At 44.2% G+C, this 19,988-nt stretch overlaps 1 protein-coding gene across 3 annotated transcripts in view; it reads left to right on the top strand.

Annotated features, from left to right (window-relative positions):
* Positions 1–19,988, top strand: part of Loxhd1 (lipoxygenase homology PLAT domains 1) — a 150,696-nt gene that overhangs the window by 29,286 nt on the left and 101,422 nt on the right. For all 3 annotated transcript variants that reach the window (XM_060376894.1, XM_060376893.1, XM_060376895.1), the window contains exons 5-12: positions 1,518–1,616; positions 9,962–10,110; positions 11,630–11,753; positions 13,245–13,495; positions 17,443–17,578; positions 17,999–18,159; positions 19,111–19,197; positions 19,764–19,899. In XM_060376894.1, the coding sequence (XP_060232877.1) occupies positions 1,518–1,616; positions 9,962–10,110; positions 11,630–11,753; positions 13,245–13,495; positions 17,443–17,578; positions 17,999–18,159; positions 19,111–19,197; positions 19,764–19,899 (1,143 nt within the window). The remainder of the gene's footprint in view (positions 1–1,517; positions 1,617–9,961; positions 10,111–11,629; positions 11,754–13,244; positions 13,496–17,442; positions 17,579–17,998; positions 18,160–19,110; positions 19,198–19,763; positions 19,900–19,988) is intronic.

Below are 19,988 nucleotides of genomic sequence, written 5' to 3'. Positions count from 1 at the left end.
TGAAGGGCTCTGGTTCCAGCTGCTATGTCAAGGTGTATTCATGATTGAGAAAGTGGAGGTAGATTCTGATGATGACTGTTCCTCCCCGAGCCCTCAGTTGCCGACCTCAGGATCGGAAGAGCCCTGTCTCTTACTCTGTGGGCCTCAACTGAGTGAGGATTGTGGAGTGGAAACACCATCTATTACAAGCATCATGTTTCCACCGGCAAAGACCGACTGCCATGCACTGGAGGGAGAAGGGTGCCCTCTGTGTGCCCCTTTCAGATTCTGTGGTACATGGCCTCTCCAGGCTGACCCTGTGCAACAGAGAATTCTGGAGGTGGGAAATGGGCAGGCGTAGAGTTTTCTCCTTAGTTCTTTGCCCTCAACAACTTCCGTGGGACTTCAAGTTTCAGGAAACCAGGTTCAGTTTGCATTCCAACACACAGCCTGAAGGTTTAGCAGTGCACTAGGGGATGTGGAAGGGAGTGAAGAAAGGAGGGAGAGGGAGGAGGAAAGACATCTTGAATGTATCCTCTTTTTTAAGTTTCAGAGGAAATGAGAGACTTACATTCAGGCAACGATAGACAGGGCAAGGCAGGTGGTGGCAAAACTTGATGTCATCACACAAATGTCAGCAGAGCTGGAGAAGACAGAGGACAAATACCTTCAGAGGCTGGAGGTGGTGGGCAGAAGGGCCAGCTGTCTGGCCCTTGCCTAGAATAACCAGTTTTCAATCAGCTTAGCAAACGGGGCAGGAAGAGAACAAAAAAGCTATGTAGGAAGGGAAAAAGGAAAGGAGAATTGTCTCAGCCATTTGAGAAAACCTGAAAGAGCCTCCTCGCCCTCACCATACATACTGTCTTCTGGCCTTTATTCCCTACCTTTAGGCAAGACCTGGCCAGAGCTCAGCACTGTCAAGTGAGTGTTAACCCTGCCCTATTTGAGGCCATGACTGAGGCCGTGTTTGGGGTTACAATGGATTGATTTTTGTCTAGTGAATGTGGCAATGACGCAGGAAGCAGAGGTCTTTTAACATGTGTTTTGCCTGCCACTGTTGACGATTTTAGTTTCGTTTTTGTGCTGCCTATGGCCTCGATACATACAAATTTTATTTTTATCTGCAGAATTCAGTCGCCCCAGTGACTGTGTGGAAAATGGACAGTGTGGAAAATGGACAGAAAAATCTGATAGGTGTGTAGAGGACCCAGCTAGAGTCATTGCAGTAGTTCAGGGAGATACGATGGTAGATGTTGTTTCGGGGTGGCCATTTGGGAATGTGTTAGATGAAAACAGAATGTCTCTTTTACCTATGACTTGAGTATTACAGAGCTTAGTGATGGCCTTTTGAAGCCAACCGTAAGTGACTTTTTTCTTGTGCTGTTATTGACAGTAATGACAGTGACAGTGATGCTGATAATTCATTATCCTCCGGACATCTGTGGGAAGGATGGATGCTTTTGTAGCTGTGTATGTGCCTGTGGTTTTCTCTTCTCGGGGTCCTAATGAGGCAAGATTTTCTCTGTTCTTGTTCCCAGGAAACAAGTATGAAATCAAGGTGTACACTGGTGATGTGCTGGGTGCAGGGACAGATGCTGATGTCTTCATCAATATCTTTGGAGAGTATGGAGACACAGGTAATGGGTTTGAATCCTTTTCTCACAAGCCATGCCCAGCACTGCTCCCTAGAACAGCTGTTTCTTATAATCCCAGCTGAGGTAGGCAGCTCCAGCCCCTCCCGTGCGTTGGTCCTTCTGTTTAGCAGCTCTCTTCTCATGCTGTGATTTGCCATGGTTAGTCTCAAACAGCAGGGTATCTACTTTGTGTGGTTGAATGTATGTGTGTGTGTGTGTGTGTGTGTGTGTGTGTGTGATAGGTTTTCAAAACGTGCTCTCTCTGTCTCTCTCTCTCTGTGTGTGTGTGGTTTTAGAATGATGATAAGCCTGGATTTGGGCTGATTAAAATTGTATCCAAAACCATGAAAAAACCCCAAATTTCACATCCCTAGGAGCTCACTCTCACTTAATTTCTTTATGCCTTAACTGTCATAAGCTCTGTGCTTTTGTGGACTGCATTGGGGCATAATGTAAGTCATCGTAGTGGCGTGGGATAATGCAGAGTGTGACGGAGGGATGGGTGGGATTAACCTGGCCTCACAGGTGAAGCAGCAGCTGCACACAGACACAGCTGCAGGCACTAGGACGGAGCACTGGTCACAGGTGGAGACAGGTGTTTTTCTGTCACTTCTGTCAATTTAGTGGGAAAACACAAGAGCCAGAAAAGTTACAGACAGTAAATTTGGGGTAGAATACATCAAATAATTCAACATGTATTTCTGAATGAAAAAAAAAAAGGAAACTCTTCAGGTACCAGGCATGAAGGAAAGACTCAAAACCAAAGTATTAGCTATGCACTGACCCTGTGGCTCCTACAAGGAGGGCTGTCATTCTCGTCAATCTAGAAGACAGGTTTGTATGCTCCCTGGGGGCCAGAAATGAGACAGAGGTCCTGAATGAGGCAAGAAATTGAAATTAGAACCACACATGAAGTCAGGAGCCCTGGAGAAACTTCAGTGAAAATGCAGACCAATGGCTCACGGGCAGAGTCGCTGCATCTCTGCAATAGCTAAAAATTAAAAACAAATCAACTGCAAATCTATGCTGTGTGGAGCTTGAAGTCTGATTGTTACACTACGTGTGTGATTTCATAGTTCCTCCTCACACAAGAATATTTGGTTCAAGTTGGATGCGGTAGCACATGCCTTTAATTAGCACTCAGGAGGCAGAGGCAGGGTGATCTCTGTGAGTTCTAGACCAACCTGGTCTACACAGTGAGCTCTTGGTCAGTCAGGGCTCTACAATAGACCCTGTCTCAAAACACACAAACAACAACAAAACCATAGCAAAAACCTTTAGCACTGTGCAAAACCTTTCCAAGACTGCATAAGATTCCCACAAATGAAGTCTTAGAGTGAGTTTATTTTCCAAAACTCTAAAACACTTAAGGACATGATCCACCATGATGAAGCTGTAATCCACACAACAACCAGAATGAGATTCCCAGGCTTTTCAGATAATGGAGGGGTATGGGAGAAGCTATAACTTAAAGTTTTAAAAACTGTTAACAGCATGAAAGAAGGCATTGAAAAGGTTACAGCACCATTAAAAACAGCACATTCGAAAAGAGAACCAAACCAAAGCACAGGAAATGAAAAGATGGCACCAAAGATGTGCACCTGGCAGGTGAGCCAGACAAAGCAACCAAGGACGCCGAAGAGAGAATGAACGAACTGTGAGCCTCTGGGCAAACCCTCAGGTGGCACACAGACAGAAAGGGCTGGGAAGAAGCCATGGGAAGCCATGAGAGCGGGGGAGGAAGGGAGATCTGGTAGAAGTTGGGTAGGAGTTCCAGAAGCAGAGAATGTTGGAAGAAATATTCAAATAGATAATGGCCAGAAGTTTTATTTTTTAAAAAGGCCCAGCATGTCTGAATTGTCAGTTTAAAGTAGCTAAAAGACTCATGGACTAGAGTTTATGAAGGAATCTATATTACTGTGTAAAACCAAAGTCAAAGAGAAAGCTCTGAGAGAAAGCAGATTTGGCGGGTCACTTCGTGAAAATTCTATCCAGACAAATGAAACGCTGCTATCATCAACAATTGTAACAGAGGTTAAAAATTCATGTAACCATACCTTTAATATTCTCAGCAAGAATGCATGTCAACCGTACATTCCATAAATTATTTCAGGTGAGGAGGGAAAATGAACAAGTTTTTATTCTAGCAAAGAGAATGGATATGTGTCCCACACCCATGCTTAAATAGCCACTAGAATGTACTTTTTGGTGTGGTGTATCGTACCTATAAATTTCAGCACTTGGGAGACCAAAGCAATAGAAACAAGAGTTTCAGGTTATCCTGGGCTATATATTAAGTTCAAGGCCAGCTTACCTTACATATGAAGGAAGACTCTGCCCCTCTTTTACACACAAAAGTGAACAAAACATTGATAGCCATGTAACATATCTAAGCAAGAATCAACCATAAAACATAACAGTGACCAACACAAGGGACAAGAAGAAATATTTACCCAAAATGTTTAAGATCGATATTTGAGAAGAAAATTGGCTAAAGCATTATGTAGACTTTGTATATTATTCATCTCTCCACCTCCAGAGGAGTTAAACTGTGAACCGCAGATTTCACTAAGCTACATGTGAGTATTAAAATTATAAAAGTAAATACCCAAAGCAGAAATGTATAATCTATAAGTGAATAGAATGAATAAAAGAGAATAATGAGCCAAGCATTCAGTATCTCCAAAAGAAACAATGAGAAAACATAACTGACAGCAAAAATAAATACATTGGTTATCGCAAGAGCAGGGAAAACCTGTTACTGAAGAGAAGGCAGTCTTGCCAGGAGCACTTAGAATCCCAGAACTTCAAAGGAGGCACAGGAGAATCTGAGTTTGAGGCCAACCTAAGCTGTTAACATGATTTGCTTTCATAAAAGATTGTCTCATATTATATTAAAAATAAATAAATCCAGCTTAAGCATATGAAAGGAGAAATTTGAAATGAATCAAGCAGCATGAAGTACTCTGGGAAAATCTCACCAAGAAGCTGGACCAACACTATCCATATCTATCATGTAAAGATGAACACTATGCATCATATATTCCATATCCATCAAGGTCAAGATGTAGGCAAACTACTTTGTTAGAAGTAAAGAAAGGTATGCTACTGACACCACCATCACCATCACTATACGACACCATCATCACCACCACCATCATCATCATCATCATCGGACATATAATTTGAAACAGAATATGTTGCAGGATGCTAGCAGTGCTGACAGCAGATGTGGAAGCCTCGATACCTGCCTCATTTTAGGTATCTGGGCAGGAGGCAGCCAAGATGGCAGACTCTGGAGAGGGATATTGACCTGGGACTGGGGTCTCAGCGGAGACCTCACTGGAGAAGCATTTTCTCTGTCCTGGAGTTGGAGTCTCACAAAAATTGACCTGGAAGAATCTTGATCACCAATCCCAGCTCTCTGTGTTAGCATTCATACCTGTAAAGCACAGGGTCCTCCCTTGGCCTGGTAAGAAGCGGCGCTCCACGCCCTGTGCATGCCACTCCGTGCCGTACCCTGGCCCTTCATCTCAGCATCCTGTAAGGTTTGATTGTCTCGAGAGCTCGCAGAAGCCAGGTTCCAACACGAAAGCAATGAGAACACCCATTACAAATCAACCAGCACATCAGAACCACACATTGTTTATGTGAAAATCTACCAAATGTTTAAGAGATAGTTCGTGTCCATCCTCTACAAATCATTTCAAAGAAAAGAAAAAGCTAGTGCATCTAGTTCATTTAATGAATTTGATGAAAATGTCAGGCAGGTAAGATGAAGAGAGAAATATATAGGTTACATTCTTTTATGAAGGAAAAAAAACCCAAACCTAAATAAGATATTAGCACACTAAATTTGTTAGTAAATATATAGATAAATGATAAGAATGTCCTGTTCTACTAGATTTATTCCAGGAAGTCAACAGCAATTTAACATTAGTTAGTCTATTTATTGATTTTTATCACAGTAGTATATTACAAAAGAAAAAAAACCAGAATTATCATAGATATATTTGGGCTAATTATGGCTTGTATTCATCACAATACTAGGAAGCTAAGGCCAGAAAAAAAAAAGACAAGAAAAAGAAATGAAAGCTTTAGAATGAGGTATCCCAGAATCAGAAAGACACCCAGGGTATACACTCCCTCATAAGTGGATATTAGACATATAGGATAAACATACTAAAATCTGTACACCTAAAGAAATTAATAAAAAAGGAGGACTCTGGCTAAGATGCTCAGTCCTCATTCAGAAAGGCCAAGAGGGTGGATATCAGAAGAGGGAGAAAACAGGGAACAGGACAGGAGCCTACCACACAGGGCCTCTGAAAGGCTCTTCCGTTAAGAGTATCAAAGCAGATGCTGAGAATTATAGCCAAACTTTGGGCAGAGTGCAAGGAATCTTATGAAAGAAGTGGGTAAGACCTGGAGAGGACAGGAGCTCCATAAGGAGAGCATCAGAACCAAAAAATCTGGGCACAGAGGTCTTTTCTGAGACTGATACTCCAACCAATGACCATTGATGGAGATAACCTAGCACCCCTGCACAGATGTAGCCCATGGCAGTTCATTGTCCAAGTGGATTCCATAGTAATGGGAACAGGGACTGTCTCTGACATAATCTCATTGGCCTGCTCTTTGATCACCTCCCCCTGATGGGGAGCAACTTTACCAGGCCACAGAGGAAGGCAATGCAGACACTCCTGATGAGGCCTGATAGACTAGAATCAGAAGGAAGGGGAGGACCTCCCCTATCAGTGGACTGGGGAAGGAGTATGGTTGGAGAAGAGGAAGGGAGGGTGGGATTGGGAAGGGAGGAGAGAGGGAGCTATAGGTGGGAAACAAAATGAATAAACTGTAATTAATAAAAATATAAAAAAAAGAAAAAAGAAGAAAAAAAGAATTTCAGACACAAAAGAAGAAATGAAAGCTTTAATAATTGATAATAAAAGAACAAATGTTTTTCTCTTTTCTTTTCCTTTCCCTTCCCTTACTTCCCCTCCCCTTCCCTTCCCTCCTCACCTTTTTCCCTGCCCTTTCATCCCTTCCTTTCTCTCCTCTTCCCTTTGTTTTTCCATTGTCTCATTTTTCTCTCTCTTTCCCTTTCTCTCTCTCTCGCCTCCTCTCTCCCTCCCTCTCTCTCCCTCTGTCTGCTCTTCCTTTCTGTAGGCCTTCTGATATAATAGTGATGCTACTGCCACAACCATCTGAATGCTGGGATTATAGGTATGAGGTACAATGAGCCATTAACAAGCTTTCGTTTTCATAAACAATACCACCTACCAAATACAGGAGGATTTATATAGGTTAAAAATCACCAGAACCAACAAAATCAAAAGTTTACTAAAAATAATAGATTAAAGATAAATTTTAAAAATTATTAAAACAACAAACAATTTAAATGTTTAGTGTAAAAACATACTATTTACATTAGAAATTAGTACATAAAAATGACTCTAAAGAAAGAGCTTTCTGGGAAATACAGGGTTTTGAATGGCACAACAATATACAAATAAAAGAAGCGATGTACCCATGGATGAGAAAAGATTCAAATTTACTAAGATGCTAATTTTCCTTGGTCCTTTTTTTATAAGAGTGATGCTATTGCAGTCAAATTCCTAAAAGCCAACAACCAAAGCTTAGGGGGCTATTCAGATGTTGAACCATAAAGAACTAAATGTTGTCAACATAATTTTGAGGAATGAGAACAGTATGAAAGGGCCGAGAGATGACTCAGCAGGTAAAGGTACCTGCCGCCAAACAGGACAACCTGCGCTCCGACCCTGGGACCGCAGGGTGGGAAAGAAGACCTGACCCCTTCAACTTTTCCTCTGACGGCCACATGTGCACGCTTCCCCCACATACAGAACAAGTAGCTGTAATAAGTAAAAATGGATAGAAAATAGTAGGAACAATAATAGTCACGTGAGATACTTGCCCTGACAGAAATTAAGATGGTGTTGGTATTTTTAAAAATTTAAACTACATTTATTCAGTTTGTTTAGTGTGTGTGTGAGTAACACATGCGCCAAGGCATAGGTGTGGAGGTGGGAGGACATCTTCTGTGAGTTGCTTCTTGTTTCCCATTGTGTGTGTCCCAGGAACTGAACTCAGGTTGCCCAGCTTAGCAGCAAATGGCCTTATGAATGGAGCCGTCTCATCAACCAGTCACAGGTCTTCAAAAACTAGAACACTGTGGTATGAGAAGAAGGGCAAATAAAATTACCCAACAGAGCAGAAGAAAGAACTGTCTAGCCATCTGAGAAAAGATGAAACTAGATTCTTATTTTTCACAATGTACAGAAATAACTTCCCAATGAGCTAAAGACGTAAATGTGAAATTTATCAGAATTCTTGAAAGGAATTTTAATTTTAATTTAGATAGGCAATTTATGAGAAGCACACACAAGCATTTACACAAGTACTCACATGCACACACGTTTGCACACATAACACACACATGTACATGCACACACCCCACAGAAAATAAACAACAGAATAGTCTAAGAAAAATTTAAAAGATAGAAGGAGGCCTGCCCTTTTCTGAAGGAAAACAGAGATGGAGGGAATGGGGAGGGAAAATAGGGAAATTAAAAATGGAGCAAAAGATATTAGAATAAAAATGACTGAGGCACATTGCCTAAATCACGCAGAATATATATATGTATATATATTATATATTATATTATAATATATTGCTGGTGGGAATTAGCATGGTATAGGCATTTTGGAGAGCAGTGTTGCCTGACAAGCTGAAGATGAGCACACAGCAGGTTAACAGCTGTCCATGCGCCTGTGTGTGCAGCCGGCTTTTACTAGTGTGCAGAGGAAGGGCACGGAGCTGTCACCTCAGTGATGTTTGCGATGTAAGGTCAGTAACAACTTGAACGCACACCAGGAGAATGCAGAGCGGCGCTGCCATCGCTTGACTGTGACAGTCAAGAACAAACGGTCACCAGCATCCACAGGGCACTGTCAACAGAGTGCGGGCAGCTGGGAAGATACTCCACAAGGGCCTGCCCGTGGTGATGTCAGCAATCCCAGCAGCGCTGGCAGTGCTGGTGCCTGTGCTCTGGGGCAGTGTGTGGTGTGGAGGAAGGTAGCAGATCTCACACACAGACGCCTAGAGACACAGTCACTGTTGACAGCCCCACTGTGAAGATGAAGGACTTGAGGTAGAGAGATCCGCACTTACGTCCTCGTTTACATAGAAATCAGAAATGGCCACAAGTGGCCTATGTCTCAGGGAGATCTAGATGTGAGGGGGAGGGTAGGAGGGAGGGAACAACAGGGAAGCCTAGGCATGTCTACTAGGTTTGTTTCCTTAAAAAAATAAAATAAAATAAGTGAAAGGCCTTGGGGCGGGAGGGATGGCTCAGGGCTCAAGAGCACTGGCTGCTCTTGCAGAGGACCTGAGTTCTAGTCCCAGCACCCATGTGGTTGCTGACAACCCAGTTCCACAGGCCGTAGCACTCTCTTCTGGCTCCCTTGGGCTCCAGCCACACACGAAGTGAACTTACATACGTGCAGGCCAAACACTCACACACATGAAATGAGAACAAATAAATCTTTTGTAGAAATATGAAGGAGCTGAAGCAAACTAGACAAAATGTTAGCAACTGCCCTGTCCCTCACATCTGGGTGGCGGTACCTGAATACTGGTAACTTTTTTCTGTCTTTCTGGGTGTCAAAATGTCAATTTAGAAAAGAGAAACCATGGAAAGATTTGAGCCAAAAGTTGGTGCTTTGATGAGATGAGAAAGACTAACTTGTGTACTTATGGTACAACAGAGAATCGCAAAACAGCGTAATGGGTTAGAAAGGGACAAAGCATTTATTTCTAAGTCTCAGTTTCTTCATTTGCAGGAGCAAGTTAAACATTGCGTCCTTGTTGGGTTGTAGCAAGGAGTAAGATGAAGATCCACGACAGACACAAACGGTGTCTGCTGACAGTCACTGGCTTTGCGTCCAGCAGAGCAGTGAGCAAAGTGGTCAGGATCCCAGCAGCAGCCCCTATACCACACCCACGGCTCTGGGTTAGGACAAGCAAAAGTTAAGATGGGACCTCAAGTCGTAGGATAGGGGTACAGTGTGGTTCACAGGGGCAAAGGCTGCAGAATAAGGATGAAATGAGAAATCCAGTTATGAGACCCAGGCACCAGCAGCACAGGAGGCCAACAGAGCTTTTCCAGAGGCTGGAGGGATGGAAGGAGCTGTTAGATCCCAGCAGGGAGCTGCCCTGGACTTTGTAAGAGCTCTTTCAGTGGGTGGACCATTAAGGTTCTTCTTTATTCTCTTCTGTGTGTCTTTTTTTTTTTTTTTAAACTTTCTTGTGTCTATGCATTTAGGAGAGCGTAGGCTGGAAAATGAAAAGGATAACTTTGAAAAGGGAGCCGAAGACAAGTTCATGCTGGATGCCCCGGATTTGGGGCAGCTGATGAAGATCAATGTGGGCCACAACAACAAGGGGGGCTCTGCAGGTTGGTTCCTGTCCAAGGTAGGTTCAGTTGTTTGTGTGCAGTCTGAGGCACGGGAGGGGAATGTCTGGATCCTCAGAGGCCTGAAACTGAGCCTACTCTGCTGCTTACGTCATTGTCCATCCATGCTGACCTCCTGCCGTCCTGCCTCCAAGACTGACCTTGTTAGAACTTCTAGAATCCTAGTTCTCTCATCAAGCCCGGGGCCTAATTATCCTCCAAGTCTCTACCATGAACCTCTGGACTCTCCTAATTGCTCTGTGTGTGTGTGTGGTTCCCTCATCTGTGAAGAACAGAGTCCTACTCAACCAGACTATGTAAAAGTGATGGAAGTGACTCCCATACTGAGCAGGGAGATATTTAGTCACACCTGACACTCCACAGTGACCTAAACAGGATATGCTCAGTGATTTGGGATGAAAGAAGGGGGGCTGGGGTGACTTCAAGGCCACTCCATGTTTTTACTCAGGTTGTTCTGAGCCTTCGTGGAGGAAGCCCAGGGTCATTGGATGTATCTGTGGCCCATTTTAGGGAGGATAAACAAGAAACCACCACTGCTTGGCAGTTTCATGCTTTCCTGTCCATTTTAGGGGATGTCCTCCCTTAGGGGATGTCTTATCCTTCTTGGCCTTCACATTGGAAAGTCTTGCCTTGGGATATGTCCCTGAATCCATAGAATACAGTGTACTTAACCAGGGACAGGTCCCTTCTTGGACTCAGTCTCCCCAAAAGAGCTCATTCTCTTTCCCTCATGCCTCTCAGAAGATCTGCTTTTCTTGTGGGCTTGTTGATAAGTGGAGAATATTCCTTCCAGATAATGGTTCTTGCTTTTCAGCACTCTCTCTCTCTCTCTCTCTCTCTCTATGGTGTATGCTTTCACTGTTCATCATAGAGTATATCTGTTTTTCTAGTCCTGTTTTATAGCTGTATCCAAAAGGAACAGTTGGAGGGTATTTCCATCTCTTTAGGATGTTCTAGATATGTTATAGATAACATGGCTTCACCACCCCAGCTATATGGTTGTTTTGGTGGAGAGGCTTGCTGTATGGCCACTGACATTTGCCTCCCTGGCAGCTGTCAATGTTTTCTGACATGACCACCATGTCCCAGGATTCCTTGTCCTGATTTCAGCCCACAGTTCCCCTTGAAGAGACTCTGCTTCCCAATAAGGTCAGAAGTCCAACCTTCAGCAGAGAGAAGCCATCGTCTTCTCAAAACCAGACCTGCCCCCCAACCCCCTTCCTTCGTCCCAACTCACTGAGCGTATCCTGATACACTTTTTGCTTCAGTTCTCTAAAATGCCTTCAAGCAGTGGGAAACTAGTGGCAAGAGATTCGAGAGTGGTGATCGATAATCATCCCTGGATGGCTTTGCGAGGATTTCCTAGTGGCAGCTGTGTCCTGTGATCAGCCGTTTTTGAGATGTGAGGACACGCGGGCGTGTTCTTAGAGTATTCTCCATGACTGGACGGGGCTGTAGATTAGCAGTTGCGTCCTCAATGACGCTCAGGCACTTTCCCTCCTCTCTTCTGCCTCTCAGATTATCATTGAAGATATTGGGAACAAAAGGAAGTATGATTTCCCCCTTAACCGCTGGCTGGCACTGGACGAAGATGACGGGAAAATCCAAAGAGACATCTTAGTGGGTGGAGCTGAGACCACAGGTAGGCTGGAGAGAGGTGAGGACCCAGCTGCATCGTCCTTTCTGGAGAGTCAGTGTCCGTGCCTGTGGGCTCACGACCGTGCCCGTACTGTGCTCAGGCAGGAGCCAGCTGGGTTTGAAGACAGCATCTTGGCTGCCCCAGAAAATGGTCTGGTTCTCTCTGCTGCAGCCAAGACTGTTGATATCTGAGGAGAGAAGGTAATGGCCCTAGACATTGCTAGCTGTAGGTAGAAGGAACTAAAGGAGGAAGCCATAAGGAGAATTTGTGACCCTCTTGTGTTTTATTTAATCCCCATGGCCACCATCAACATAGGCATTTTCTTGTTGAGATCGTGAGGTGGGTAATCAGAGGCGTGTAGAAGTTAAGAATGCTCTCCAGGGTCACAGAGCTTATGGAAGACAGACTTGGTATTTGGTCTGCCTCAAGTCCTCCTACCATAGGAAACCTCCATCCTAAGCCTGGCCGAGGTGGTCTTTGGAGTTTTAGAAAAAGCATGCGTGTTGTATACATCTGAGAACTTGCCCCTCCCCCGAAGGCCATCTCTCTTGACTGGAGGCACAGCCAGAGTTTTGTAGGGTGACATGCAGATTGCACTACACATTGGCTCCAGTTTTGCCACCAGGAGACTCGATGACACCATTTCCCCCACCACTTTGCAGTGCCTCTGTCTCCCCTGCTGCCTCTGCCCATGGTTCACTCTTGCTAACACTATGCCTTCTGTTTTCTGGACATCTTCATCTCCATGCCTGCCTGCCCCCTGACTCCCTGCCATGTTTGCTGTTTTCTTTGTTCTTAAATCCTGGGACAGAATAAAAAAGTGCCAGCAAGCCTTTAACAGAGTTTCTGTTTCAAATACTTGTGCCTTGCTTTGTTCTTTTTGCCCTATTTAGGAGTTTATTTAGCCCTGGCAGTTCTTCTGCAGAATTCCAAGCACTCACAATTCCTCCCAACTGATCAAAACCCAAGATGACCCAACTTACTGTGCCTCTCCCTCTTCCTCAGCCCAGGTGACGAGGAAGCTGTTAGTGCCCTTTCTCAAATGTTATATTTTCAGCAAAAAAGCAAGCTAAATGAACGAGATAGTGCTGATATAAATCTCCATCAATGGACCTGACTATTATAATTTGATTAGACATAACAAAATTTATCTAGCAGCTATTAAAAATATACACATGGTAATTACATTAATAATCAGTACTATTTTTAAGCAGCTCAACTTCCCTCTTCTCTGTTTCCCATAATGAGTGCTGACAGTTTCCTGAAATAATAGATGTGGTTAGTATAACCTCACATATACTAACACAATGTTGAAAAGCAAAATGAGATTGTGAGGAGACTGGTCTGAGTGAAAAAAATGTGAGTGGACATGGGCGCGTGTGGCAGAGTAGTGCTGTAGCCAGGATGGAAACAGGAATATTTCAATGCAGCCGCTTTGAACCCTCTTTTTTTTTTTTTTTTTTTTTTTTTTTTTTGCCTCTCTTTCCATGCCAGCCATAAGCTACATTGTCACTGTCTTCACTGGAGATATCCGTGGAGCTGGAACCAAGTCTAAAATCTACCTGGTCATGTATGGAGCCAGAGGGAGTAAGAACAGCGGGAAGATCTTCCTGGAGGGTGGCGTGTTTGACAGGGGCCGCACAGACATCTTTCACATCGATCTGGCTGTCCTCCTCAGCCCCCTGAGCCGGGTCTCCATCGGGCACGGCAATGTGGGCGTCAACCGAGGCTGGTACTGTGAGAAGGTAAGGTGCCAACATAGGAGCGTTCTCTGGTTCAACTACTTCTTTAACTTTTAAGTGCAAACTCTCCCCTGCATCCTTGTGGCGGTTGCTCTCAGCTGTCAACACAACCACGCCTGGAATCAACTAAAAACAAGCTGCTGCGCACACCTGTGAGGGATTTTAGGGATTTTCAGTTAACTGGATCATTTGAGGTAGGAAGCCCCACCCCTAACCCTGGGCCACACCTTCTGGCGGCAGCCCGTGTGAAGGACAAGGACAGAAGCTCTTTGCTCTCTGCCTTTTTGCCTTTACTCTCTCTGGAAAATCCATTCCTTTACTGGCACTAGAACCTACTTCTTTGGTATCCAGTGTATACTGAAGAGCAGCTGAGACATCCAGCCTCATAAACTGAGAAACTACTGGGGTTTTGGACTTTCTGTTAGTAGACAGCCATTGTTGGCCTGGCTGGACCACCGCCTGTGAGCCACCCTGAAAAAAATCACATACATCGACACATACACATATATTCACATATGTATACACACAAATTCATTTAATATACACATGTATATATGTATGCATATGTGTGTATATGTATATACACATGTGTGTAGATGTTCATCCATGTATATATATATATGTATCTATATTCATCCATGTATATATATATTTACTCAGTTCTGTTCTCTAGCGGAACCTGACTAGAATAGTCCTATTTTCCACTTCTCTTGAACAAGCCAGTTATAGAGTACATGGTAATGCCTTGTACAAGATCATATCCACCCATTTTTGTCTTGTTAGTAGAGACTTATGGGAGTGGACACTGTCTCCAGACCCAGTATAGGGTACCATAGGTGCTTGCCTGCCACTTATAGGTTACATAGCTCCTGGTGTTTCCCCTCGGCTTATGAAACTATCCACAAAAGAATTAAAACATACGTATGGGCCTGTAGAAGGCCTTGACACTGAGTTTCAGGCCAACCTGAGGTAGTTACAGAATTGGACTTTGTCTCACAAAGAAGGAGGAGAGGAGAGAAATTGTAATCAGTTTTTCAGCCATTCCCATGTTTAATGCTTCTTGTAATGTTGGAAGAAGCCTATTTATCTTAAAGCTATAAAAATCTGGGGTCAGGGGCTGGAGAGATGGGTCAGCAGTTAAGCGCACTCACTGCTTTTGCAGTGGGCCTGGGTTTGGTTCCCAGTACCCATGTAGTGGCTTACAACTCTCTGTAACTCCAGTTCCAGGCATTTGGATGCCCTCATCTGGCCTCCACAGGCACCACATATACATGGTTCATAAACACACACAGGCAAAATGTCAACATATAACTAAGTAAATCTTAAGAGTCTCCTGACATTCTTGATTTAATGTTTTCCTGAACTTCAACCCAGATCCACTGACTGAGTCAGTTTTCTAAAGACTATGCCTACTTAACACATTTTTTACATTTAGGTTGGGAAACGGAGGGTGCAAGGAAGTATACCAGGGCCTCGTGCAAGCTAGGCAGGGCTCCTAGCCGTCTTCTCCCTTCCACCCCCTCTCCGTCTCTCTCTCCCTCTCTCTGTCTCCTTCTCCATCTCTCCTTCCCTTCCCCCCTCACTGTAGCTCTTTTTATAAATTTTTAGGCCGAGTCTCACTGTTTCCCAAGTTGGCCTTGAGCTTGCTCTGCAGCCCAGGCAGACTCACTAGTACTGGCACTACAGGCCAGAACCACCAGGGTTTACTTGAAAATTCTTTGTCATTAAGGAAGTTTGGATGCAATGATTCACTTTCAGTGCAAAATGAAGGTTTTTCCCCCCCCCCAATGAAACTAGAATCAGTGCTTTCCAAGAAGTTTCCAATAAAGGAGTTTGGGTTTGTTTTGGGAGTCTGCCTGAGCTGCAGGGCGAGTTCAAGACCAACTTGGGAAAGAGTTTGTTAGGTGTAATCATATAGATCTTAAAATTTATGTCGTCATAGTGCTCTTATAAACTATCCTTGTTGCTGATTAAGTACTTTCCAGCACCGAGTTTACATACAATCATCTTTTAAGCTGTATGTTAATTTTTAATGATTTCTCCATGCACTCTTTGAAGGTCTTTTTCCGTCAGCGAGTCTTCCCACAGCTTGATTGGTCTTCAGAATCTGTTTCAGCAGACAAGCGTTACAATTTCTTTTTAAATTAGGAGTGCGCTTCAGATCTCCAGTAGCGTGCTGAACAGAAGGCTGAATAGCCTATACTCTTGCTTCTAATGCTGTGTGAGATGGTACATGCATGTGGATATATCTGTGCATGCACACGTGTGCATGCATACGTGTGTGTGGGTCTCTCTTTCTCCTCTCTCTCCCCACCACCCCGTGCGTGTACATCAAGCCTGGGGCAGCATGCTTGCTAACTTCTACCACGGACTTGCACTCCAGTTTTTGTTTTGTAGTTAAAAGCAAATGCTTCTAATGTTTTATTTCATTAATTATGTTTGAGGGGTTTGGTGTATGTTATTAAACTGATTAAATGAATTGTTTTCTATTTCTTCAATGTTAAGAGTTGTTTTCTGAGCTGGGTTGAACTCTGTTACAGCTGTTTTCTGTTCATAGTGAGTTAGTCCTATGCTCTTCCTCGTTTGTTAGGTGGAGACACTGCACCGGCTGACTGCACTTTCTGATGCTTAGCCAACGCTGCGTTGCTTCTTTAGGCTAACCTGGGTGACGGTGGATTACAATTTTACATGTCCTTATAATTTAATGTGAAATCTTTCTATGCAAGTGACATTGTCACTCAAGTTTCCTTTCTTTTCACTGGTTTTAATGCTAGAAATACTATTTTATTAAAATCATCTTCTCAAAGCATACTTTAAATGATTTTACTCATGAAATACGTTTTTTATGATGTCCCTTTTCAACACTGGAGAACACTCACAATGTGTTTGCATACTAACAGCTGAATTTAAGATTTTGGTTTTGTTTATTCAATTGTATTACCTTTGACGTGTGAATCTTCCATTTCCTTGGTGATATTTCCTTTTGATTGTTTACTTGTTTGATCTATTTATTGCTAAGAAAGGTCTTCTGAAATTTCCCGCCTCAGTAGCAGACATTACAGTTTCTTTTTTTAGAATCAGCTGTCTTTTCTGGGTGTGGTTTGAGGCATGTTGTTAGGCACAGGCCTTCTTCCTGGTGAACTGACTCCTTATCATTGTCTAATCTGAGGGCTAAGGGTCACGCTGAGGAAGGTGCAGCCAACGGCAACCCCTTTAAAGAACAAACAGCAAGGATCTGATGAAATGATAATTAGTAAAGATGCTGGAGCAGGAGGAAGCTCAGATCACTTTCCAGGTTAAAAAGAAGATAAAACTGCGCATCTAGAAACTTGAGAGTAATGTCTTCTTTGCCTAGAGAGTTCTGGTAGTGTGTCGGGACCATTTCTCCGGACAACCACAGTGAGTGGCCAAAGAGGGCAGGCTCCATGCTCTAAACCAGTGTGGCTGGTAACCGTTAGGAGACAGAAGTCCATAGAAATGAAGTCTATGGGGAAGGCATCTGGCTCCATATTGCACTCCAGAGAGGAACTGGTTAGCTTTTATGTGCTTCACCCTTTTCCTGCAAAAATTAATTGGGCTGAATAGGCCATTTGGCTCAGATCAACAGATTTTATGATGGACATGAAGACATCTGCTGTCCAAAAAGGATGCAATGTATGGAAGAGAGGATTTGGTATCTGAGCTAGTGGAATTGGAGGATGAATGGCAGCTGCCATGAAAGACTTCTTAAAGTAATAATTTTTTAAAAAAATTATGTTTTTAATCTGCAAAAATTTTCTTGAATGAGGTATATTTCATTAAGATTTAGTGAGAAAGGTAACATGGAAAATGCCATTCCTTGAAGGTCCTAGCACAGACACCTGTGTATTGGTGCTGTGGAGGCTGCTGAGCACTGGGGTGGGTCCCGTCAGTGGACCTATTATGGAGACACTTGCTGTCTGCCTTCCTAGGTAGTGGTCCTGTGCCCCTTCACCGGCATCCAGCAGACTTTCCCCTGCAGCAACTGGCTGGATGAGAAGAGAGCAGATGGGCTGATCGAGCGCCAGCTCTATGAGATGGTATCTCTGAGGAAGAAGAGGCTGAAAAGTAAGTGTGAAGAGCCTGGCATGTGGAGACCTCCCAGACAGGAGCTCAGTTCGTCAAAGGACAGGCCATGCCCTGTTGCGGAGGTGACTCCAGTGTCCCAAACTGAAGGAGCTGTTGCGACGGACACGGGGTTAAACTGAGGGATTCTCTCAGGGAACCCCTAAGACACTGGACACAGGATGGTGGGGTCAACTCTTCCCCCAGTGCTAAAACGCAGAAAGTCTTAAGACACTGACAGGCCCGACTTTTAACCACAGAGGATTCTTAGCTCCATATTCCGCACTTTTTTAATGGGTGCGAAGAGTGGACACAGTTGTGTGTAAACTTACGTCCTGATCACTTGATTTTCCCCCCACCCCCGCCTCTTTCTTCCCCCGATTGGCTCTTGGAGTTTATGATGCCCCTTGACCTGTGTTGTAGAGTTTCCTTGGTCCCTTTGGGTCTGGACGACTGATCTGAAGAAAGCTGGCACCAACTCACCCATCTTCATCCAGATTTATGGGCAGAAGGGGCGGACAGATGAGATTCTTCTGAACCCCAACAACAAATGGTTCAAACCAGGCGTCATTGAGAAGTTCAGGGTAGGAAGGAAATGGGACGGATGGGAGTGAGATGGGAAAAAGAGCTGGAGGAAGTACTGGACATTTCAGTTCTCTATGTCAGACTTTAGACCAAGTTTAAAGACAAAAGGTACATTGGAGAGTTAGGGCTCCCACAGCAGTGGCAAATTTGATGATTTATAGGGAATTTATTGAAAGAAATACAGTTTATATTTGGCCCTACATCTGAAATCATCTAGGGTGGTGTCTAGGGGACATGGAATTCTTGGAGCACTCAGGAACGGGGTGAACGGGGGAATTGTGGGCTCAGAGGCTCAGAGCACATTTAGGTTGCTCAACCTGGCTGTATTCGGGCGTGAGGACAGCATTTAAGGAAAAACATGAATTTTGGAGCATTTGAAAGAAAAATGCAGCTTTAAGCTTTGCAGTTGGTGCGCAGAGCGAGTCAGAAGTGCTGCCGACCTTTGAGGGGAAGAACTGTAATCAGCGGCTGTCCTTTCCGAGCACCCCACTGACACCTCTATTCCACCACCAAGTTCATTCCTCTTTATGTGTTTGTCTTCTCTGGCAGACTTGAGACCCCAGGGAAAGGGCAGGGCTGATGTATTGATCTTTTTGTCTGTCTCGGTGCCCAGTAGACTCCCTGGGCTATGGCCCTGTGCTAATTTGCAGGGCTGCTGTACGAATTTTGTTATTGGAAGATCTCTTGGCTGAATCCTACTGTGGGTCAGTTATTTTTATTCAATTTCACCAGCCCAAGCTGAACATTAGTTTCACATAGCCGTCTTGGTCCCTTGAGCCACTGGTTAGCAGGAACATGAGAGAATGTAGTGTTTGAGTGTGGCTAGGAGCAAACCCATCCTTACCAGGAAAAAGCAGCCTAAAGGAGTATCCACCTGCCTGAGGTCAGCTGTGAAGATAGACGCACTTCCATGACTGTGTCAACACAGACCTTTTAATTTCTCCTTGTAGATGGAGCTTCCAGATCTTGGCAGGTTTTATAAGATTCGGGCATGGCATGATAGGCAGAACCCTGGCTCTGGATGGCATTTAGAAAAGGTAAGGTATTCCTTGAGGTGTTCCGAGGAGTCAGATCTACCCCTTTTCATGATCGCGTCATATACATCTGCCTCTCATTTGTTAGGGTTGGAGGTGGGAAGAGTGTACATCGGCCGCGTGTTTTGGCAGGAACAGGTAGGGAGAGTCCTCCCAAAGCAGACAGAGAAAATGCTCAGGTATCTGTGGGGTTTGCATCCTGTCCTGTCTTGCAGATGTTAGGTGAGTGTAGGCTTCTAGGAGACCAGGAAAAGAAAAAGCAATCTGATCACCTGCCTTCTTCAAGAGTCAAGAAATGGCGTGGGTCTCCCTAAGATGAGAAAGAAGGCCTGGCGTGGGGGCACACGCCTTTGATCCCAGCACTGGGAGGCAGAGCCAGGCTGATCTCTAAGTTTGAGGTTAACCTGGCCTACAAAGTGAGTTCTAGGGAAACCCTGTGTTGAAGAAACAAAATAAGATAAAATAAAAAAGGAACACACACACAATTAGAGAGCAGAATGAGGACTATAGGCCATCGGTGAAAATCTCTGATGGGCCCACCTGCTTACCTCAGGGCTACCTCCTTGCAGATGACCCTGATGAATACTCTGAATAAGGATAAGTATAACTTCAACTGCAATCGCTGGCTGGATGCCAATGAGGATGACAATGAAATTGTGAGGGAAATGACTGCGGAGGGCCCAACTGTGCGCAGGATAATGGGAAGTAAGTGTTGAGCTGTTTGCTGTATCAAAGCTGGGGCTTCGTTTGGTGTGCTAGTGGGGGCTGGTAGCCCTGTGTACTGGGCATTGACT

Source organism: Meriones unguiculatus, chromosome 2, assembly GCF_030254825.1.
Source record: "Meriones unguiculatus strain TT.TT164.6M chromosome 2, Bangor_MerUng_6.1, whole genome shotgun sequence".
NCBI lineage: Eukaryota > Metazoa > Chordata > Mammalia > Rodentia > Muridae > Meriones > Meriones unguiculatus.
The sequence above is the reverse complement of the archived record's forward strand: the minus strand, read 5'-3'. Positions and strand labels throughout refer to the sequence as shown.